We start from the raw sequence: 7,500 nt of genomic DNA on the forward strand, positions 1-7,500 counted from the left end.
TATCATACTGAAAATAGTCTTTAATCTACAAAATAGTATAACATATGTTTGCTTATCTACTCTTGCCTTTCTGAGTGTAGATTCTTTCCTCTCTTTGTGTACATATATACATATTTATTTAATCTTTACATGTGCATGTTCGTGTCTCACTGAACAGCTCTCTTTAGAACTGCAGCTGAAACTCACCTGTTGCAATGACTTTCCACGGGTTCTCCACTGCATTGTGGCAGTGGCTTGGGCAGCATGGCGAGCTTTATTGCTATGGCTCTCTGTTTCTCGTTGAACTGCTGTCATGTGAATATTTTTCTCTTTCAAGAGTTCTTCCACAGCATGAACTTGCAGATCTACTTCATGAAGCTTCCTTTGTGTATTCTAGTGTATCAAGAAAAATATGTATAAAATGCTGGCCATGAATGTATTATTTCTTATGTATTATAAAATTGCTGATAGAAAAGTATAAGAGACTGCCTCAATTTAATCCACAACAATGTTTAATGTATATTTTTACATACCTGTAAACCCATTTGTGCCTGATCTAACATTGTCTCCCACACTTGGATCTCCTCTTCCAAAGATGCCAAATTTTCCTCCAGAATAATCCTTTCTCTCTGCTCCTCACCTGAAAATTTCCTATATTCTTAATCATATTTATAAATTTAAACTCATCATATATTTAGCAACTTGTAACACTGATATCGCAAACTATATTCAGTACCTTCTTTCACTATTCTCTAAGCATGTCCAACCACAAGCTTGTCATGAAATAAATAACAATAGTGATGTCACACTGTGAAGTAAAAATGCATCTAAAGACTCTACCATTCTTATCCTATACATCCTCTAGGAAACAAAAATACTATAACATGCAAACGGGCTTACTGTGATGAACGATATCATGAAGCTGTGAGCGGTATTGCTGCCCCTCTATGTTAATCAGTGTTAGCATCTGCTGTAAAGCCTCAACCTCCTCCTCTGCTCTTCTCACCTCAAGGTCAAGAAGGTCACCAGTCTCTTGGAGACCAGCACGCTCATTGGCCACCTGCCATGAAAAAGTTTTAGTTTCATTGTTTTGTTTTCAAATTCTAATTCTGTGTGTGTGTGTGTGTGTGTGTGTGTGTGTGTGTGTGTGTGTGTGTGTGTGTGTGTGTGTGTGTGTGTGTGTGTGTGTGTGTGTGTGTGTGTGTGTGTGTGTGTGTGTGTGTGTGTGTGTGTGTGTGTGTGTGTGTGTGTGTGTGTGTGTGTGTGTGTGTGTGTGTGTGTGTGTGTGTGTGTGTGTGTGTGTGTGTGTGCGTGTGTGTGTGTGTGTGTGTGTGTGTGTGTGTGTGTGTGTGTGTGTGTGCGTGTGCGTGTGCGTGTGCGTGTGCGTGTGCGTGTGCGTGTGCGTTTCCAAACCTATTAACATTTAATCCTTAAATCCTTCACTGAAAATTTGAATTTACCTTCCTATCTCTTAACGAATAATGTGATCAAACTTTTATATTATCAGATTTTTCATAAAGTAATTGTGTGTTGACATGCAGAAAAACACTAAAGAAATGTCAACAGAAAAGCACCAGCCATATCATAAAATACAAAGAGACAAATAAATTATAATCAATACACTTCAATGCTTCATAATGGCCACTCACCTTCAGTGTCCAAGATGGAAGACAAGCAGTAATTATTTTCATCATAAACTAACCAGAAGTGAAGGAAAACTAAGCTGCTTAACTGTAAAAACAGACAGAGTTAAATCACCATGAAGCTGAAATAAGGTGATAACTTCCAAAGGTAAAAACACAAAAAATCAAGGTCATACATAAATATACAAGCAGTCTGGACATTTGATCAAATTTGCCAAGCAATCTACTTTTCAATGTTTTATGAACTATTTCACTAAAACATGCAAATGGAATCAATATGCAGTGGCGTTTCTTGCACTCAGAAAGTGGGGTGCTACTTTAGGACCAGGATAAAGGTGTGAAGGGTAAAACTGGAAGTGTATATATGGAGTAGTTTGTCACACATATTGCCTAAATATGTGTGACAAATTTAGGTAAAGAATAGTGTTCACAAGTAACCTTCACATAAGATTTAGTAGAAAATATTTCTGAAATTATATTGGCAGCTGTAAAAATCATCAACAAAACACTTTTTTCAGCTCCTGTACTTTTAAATAAGAATAATTTGCCATATTTGTTAATAAAATAAGAATTGAAAATATTTAGCTAGAATTATAATATTTTTGCTAAACCTGTCAGCTAAATCAAGTGAGAAAAAATGAATCAGAGTCAACTCAATTGAAACTAATATAAAGATCTTGGTTAAATAAGATTTGAAATACTACCCTGACAAAATATAGAAGTGGGGGAGAAAATCTAGGCCCGTATTCTAGAGGTACCATGGCCCCCTCAGGCTCCCATTAAAACGCCACTGCTATGAAGTGCAAAATTAAATCAATAGGTGCAATATAAAATTTAAAATGATACAATATATTCTTTACAGATCAAAGAAAAATCTAAAGGAAAACACTTTTATTTACAACTTTTACCAAACATTACTAAAGACTGAGCGAAGATAAAAAGAAAAAAAAATACCAGATGGAAAATGAAATAAAATCATACCTCTGATAAAGAATCTCAAAATCTATAAGCCTTAACAAATATCTTTCAACAATATTACCTTTAAGAAGACTTGTGTTGTTGAAACCCCTTCTTCACCTTCTGGTGTATCAAGGCTCATTTTGATTTTAGAATGCCTGAAACAATCAGTTGTTAAATATATTAATATCACTGTTTCTTTTACTGATATTTTCTCTATCATATCCTTTATCAAAATACAATTACAATCTCCTACAGTAATGTTTTGAACAAAATCTATAAACAATACATGTGTCACTTTAGATTACATCTTAATAAAGTTTATGATATTTTTCAAAGTATGTTTCTGTTCAGCTTTTCATGTTTTCTGATATTTGTACACCTAATTTTAAACACATTTTATCTTCTAACATACATAATATTTTAACATTCAAATAATATGATGTAATAATAAATTTGTCCTTAACGTGATAACTCTTGGTGGCAAGATATATATGACATTGTATCAATGGACATGTATCTGGGTGGCATATATGTCACATTATGATTTAAACTGACTTGCCAGCAGGTGGCAAGAAATCCACGGCATGCAAAGACCTGAATGCAGATTGTAATTTCTTTATATATTTATATCATTAGTGGAAAATAATGATATTTATGAACATGCCAAGGCAATTTGGGTCTTCTGGCTATTATACCCACACGAGAGGAGGTCAGTACCAAGACAGATTCGTACTCCAACCACAACACCAGAGTGCCACCTCCAAGGCAGCTCAACACACAGGTAGAGGAGAACAAATAGAGACTTACAAGTGGAACAAGGTCTGCCATACCCATGGTGCAAGGAAAATGACCTAGACCATGTGCTCAATGTGGAGTGCTTATTTGTCATGGGACCTGCTCTCATACCACACTCTGAATCATTGCTACTGTGGGTCATCATCCCCTCTTATGCATATTGTAAGTGAAAAAAACAGCACTTTTTCTTCAAAATTGAATGATGAAACTTCAACAAAAGCAATTTTTCCCATCACTTAAATCTAAATTACTTCCTTTACACAGCCTGTAAACTACAAAATATGCCTTTACAAAAATTAGTTTATCATTATATCCTTAACACAGCATATCAAATACCACAATGTGGCAAAACAATAACATTGTCAACAAACAGGTCACCAGAATTCTAAAGAGAAAATATGTAATGTTAATAAAGGGCAATACTTGTTGTAAATAATGTACCAAGGCTAAAAATAATACCTGAGATAGGGCTAGGTATCAAGTGTTAACTGCAGGTTTGGCCATGTGCTCTCCACACATGAAGAGTTATTGAATTAATAACATGCATTATTATGCACTATACATTGCTCTTTGACAGTGTTCAACTAATTAGATATGACTTGTCTACTTTCACTTACAAGTGAATTCATAATGATATGTACATAAACATGTACATAACATAAAAAATTCCAGATATATTTTCATAACATTTACCACTGCATTACCTGCTTCATTAAATATTCAGTGTATTTCAAGACTTATGGACATAAAGAAAGGTGTATATTCATGTATCATAGATTAGTACTTACTTGTCTTTGAGCTGAGCAATCCTTGAAGTAACTTCATGTAGTTGCAGGAAAAGTCGATGCATCTCACTGTTTAAGGCCCTCAAATTGACATCTGCTTTGTCAACTCTTGCTTTCACAACTTTGATCTGTTCTGTGACTAACTGAAAACAAAATAATATTCAGATAACTTGATTTTAGCAATCTATCAGTTGTTTAAATAAAACTGCACTGAAATGTTTCTATACAATGAGTGTATTGTGTGTCTAATAACTAATTCAATCAGTGAAAGAAAGCGGAAGTATCCAGCCAAGGCACCTTTTCCATATCAGACTTATCTTCTGCCAACTGCGACACTTTAGCCATAACACCTTGAAGCTGCGCCATCCTCCGCTGCAAGTGTAACTGTGAAAGACTCACATCGACAATGAGCTCTTCTGTTTTGCTGGACAGTCTAGCACATTCTCTGAAAAACAAGAGAATCATGGCTGCATATAGATGTCGTATTTTCTTTAAAACTCAAACAACAAATAAGACAAGAATTTTATTCAGTCTTCAAGTTTGTAGATTATTAATTTTGCTTCAATAAAGAGCAAAAAATTCTACAAACCACACACTGTAAGTCAGTTTGGTATGCCTCACCTCTCTGCACTTTCACTACTCATCTTCACAGTTGTTAGTTCTGCCTGCATTTTATCACTATGTTTTTGTAGCTGAATCACATTGGCCTGCTCTTGTGATCGAGAATTCTGAAATGAACTCCATGGTCAGATTATGTTCATATGAGTGCCAAAATTATACTGCAGAAAAGATCTCAATTAAGGAGAAGTAAAAAAGATGTTACATATCAAAACAAGATCATTTCTATATAATGTGTTATTCAGAGAATCAAATTAATTCTAAAATGTGATTTCTCAATTACCACATTTAATATTTTTCATATCATTAAGACTATGAAAAGGCCATAAATAATAACTAACTTTTAGAAGTGTTAATTGTCTAGTAAGCATCTTTATTGTGACAGATATTTCTTTAAGGCGAAGCTGAAGAAGTTCCAGTTGTTTTTGTTCTTCTGAATCTACTGCATTATTGTTTCCGTCATGAGTAAGATCATGGATTCTACGCCGAAGATGCTGAATGTTGAGTTCCTGCAATGAACATCATTAAAAGATCAGTTCCTTACATTCTAGAAAAAGGCTAATATATGCAAAGATATATATTGCACAGCAAATTTATGTATTTCAGAGAGAGAAAGAAAGAGAAAGTGAGTGTGTAAGACATGGAGACAGTGAAAGAGTGAAAGTGTGAGAAGATGAGCAGATATGAGAATGAGAGAGTGAGACTGAGAAATTAAGAAGGCGAGGGTGTATGAGGGTACGAAGGTGAGACGATGAGGGGATATGAGAGTTAGGTGATAATAGCATGCATATGAGTATATGCCTGTGTGTGTTTCACATCACACTCTTGTACACTAACCTGATCATGCAAAACCTCCTTCTGCTTCACAGCTTTAGTGTCAAGCTCCTTAATGTACGCCAAGTTACGAGCCTTAGTTGCTGACAAGGCAGTGATCTCTCCCTTTAGTAACAATTCTTGCCTGTGCCACTCAGTCACAGCTTTTTCATGGTGTTGCTCAGCTTCAACTATCCTCTCCTTCTGCTTATTCAATCCTCTTGCTAGAGCTTCAGCATCCTGCAACGTAATTCAAGACAACATATATTTAGGGTATCGTTGAGATGTCAGAAATTTCCATTTAAGCTTTAAAGAACGTACTGTTTTAGAACTAATCAAAATCAAGAGACTTGAAAATATCCAAATAATTTTTCAGACTTCCAAGGGAATACTGGTAGAGATTGTCCTGTCATACTCATAAGCTTATACACATGTCAGTCTCCTGAACTTTTTTTCATCTTAGACTAGAATAAATACTGCTATATCCATGAAAGACACAAACATTTAGTTTGATTAAATACATAAATGAAATGCAGATTATATTTAGTGCAATATTACAGATTACCATTATCAACAATATATCATATCATCATAGCTATAGCTTATTCTGTAAAGTGAACAGAAATTAAGATCATTGTCATTATCATTCCATTCATGACCTATCATAACTCATTCATCTTCTTACCTTCAACATGGCTTCCAAAGACTGAAGTGATTCTTCAACTGATATTACAAGCTCAGTATTGACAGTTAACTTTTCTTCTGATTTCTTGCACTTTTGCTCCATGCTTTCATAGAAGGCTTCTTTCTCCTCACGGAATGACTTTTGCTCAGACAATTGCACATTCAAGCTTTCTATTTCCTTGTTAACCTTTGTTAGTGCATTTTGCAAAGCCCAAATCTGGTGAAAGAAAAGTCAATAAAATAATACTCAAATGCATACCCTGTTATAATATGTTTCAATGATATCCATTTTATAGAATCCATTCAACTAAAACTTAACTGTAGATATTCAAAGTACGTCAAAGTATTTCCTTTCATTTCATGAAAAGTTTCAGAGTTTAAGACTTTTTCAGAAAGCAAAAGGGACTATTACAATACTTCTAAGCCAGCCAATTTCATAACTTCACTTCACCTGAGACTGGATTTGTTCTTTTGTTGTGGACACTGCTTGTAGGTGAGTGTTAACCAACACACTTTCATCTTCTACAACTTGGATGTTGGTTAAAACCTGCTGACACGAATTCTGTACTTGTCTCAAAATTTGATTTTCTTGCTCAACTTCCCTTTGCAAGATCCCAATTTTCTGCTGTGCTGCTAATGAATCCTGAGAAAAAAGAATAATAGATACAAGAAATAAAATATAGTATAGACTTTCATTACTTGTAAATTCTTTATTCACTTTGGTTATAAATGTCATGAGCCCAAAATGATTACAAAACAAAATAATTTACATATGAAACACATCATAATCAAAATTACAGGCACCAAGGAAGGTGCAATATAACTGTGTAAGTTCTTAATATACCATTACTATAATTCATGAAATACCTCAATGCAAAGGGTCTGTTCATTAGCTTTCTGATAGATGTGATTTAGAGTGATTTCCCACTGAGCAAGTAAGTGGTCACGATGAGCTGCTGCTTGTAGAAATGCTGTACTAAGCTGGTCTAACGTTGTCTGTGATGCTGCTGCTTCTGACTGTGCACTGGAGAGCTCTGATTCAGCTACTGCTACTTCACCACTTGCACGTTCAAGGGCAACACTAAGTTCCTAAATAAGATAATATATAATAAGTGAAATATATAACACATATGAAAAAAATATCATATCACAAATATAACTTGATTTTCATGGGACTCACAATGTCTAAAAACTATGTTACCTTAATTTTGGATGCATCTTCT

General features: G+C 34.7%; 1 protein-coding gene across 1 annotated transcript in view; it reads right to left on the minus strand.

The window, feature by feature from the left end:
* The window catches only part of LOC122253027 (coiled-coil domain-containing protein 39), an 11,603-nt gene that overhangs the window by 1,751 nt on the left and 2,352 nt on the right, over positions 1–7,500 (minus strand). The window contains exons 3-16 of the mRNA XM_086537606.1: positions 7,479–7,500; positions 7,145–7,366; positions 6,729–6,920; positions 6,279–6,494; positions 5,618–5,833; positions 5,122–5,289; positions 4,784–4,890; positions 4,460–4,607; positions 4,166–4,305; positions 2,662–2,737; positions 880–1,039; positions 513–619; positions 187–372; positions 1–7 (exon numbers count right to left, since the gene is read on the minus strand). The exon at positions 1–7 is cut by the window's left edge and continues 169 nt beyond it; the exon at positions 7,479–7,500 is cut by the window's right edge and continues 284 nt beyond it. Of these exons, the coding sequence (XP_086393732.1) occupies positions 1–7; positions 187–372; positions 513–619; positions 880–1,039; positions 2,662–2,737; positions 4,166–4,305; positions 4,460–4,607; positions 4,784–4,890; positions 5,122–5,289; positions 5,618–5,833; positions 6,279–6,494; positions 6,729–6,920; positions 7,145–7,366; positions 7,479–7,500 (1,967 nt within the window). The remainder of the gene's footprint in view (positions 8–186; positions 373–512; positions 620–879; positions 1,040–2,661; positions 2,738–4,165; positions 4,306–4,459; positions 4,608–4,783; positions 4,891–5,121; positions 5,290–5,617; positions 5,834–6,278; positions 6,495–6,728; positions 6,921–7,144; positions 7,367–7,478) is intronic.

The sequence above is a fragment of the Penaeus japonicus genome, unplaced genomic scaffold, assembly GCF_977035675.1.
Source record: "Penaeus japonicus unplaced genomic scaffold, GWHDUDI00000001_assembly GWHDUDI00000001, whole genome shotgun sequence".
Lineage (NCBI taxonomy): Eukaryota > Metazoa > Arthropoda > Malacostraca > Decapoda > Penaeidae > Penaeus > Penaeus japonicus.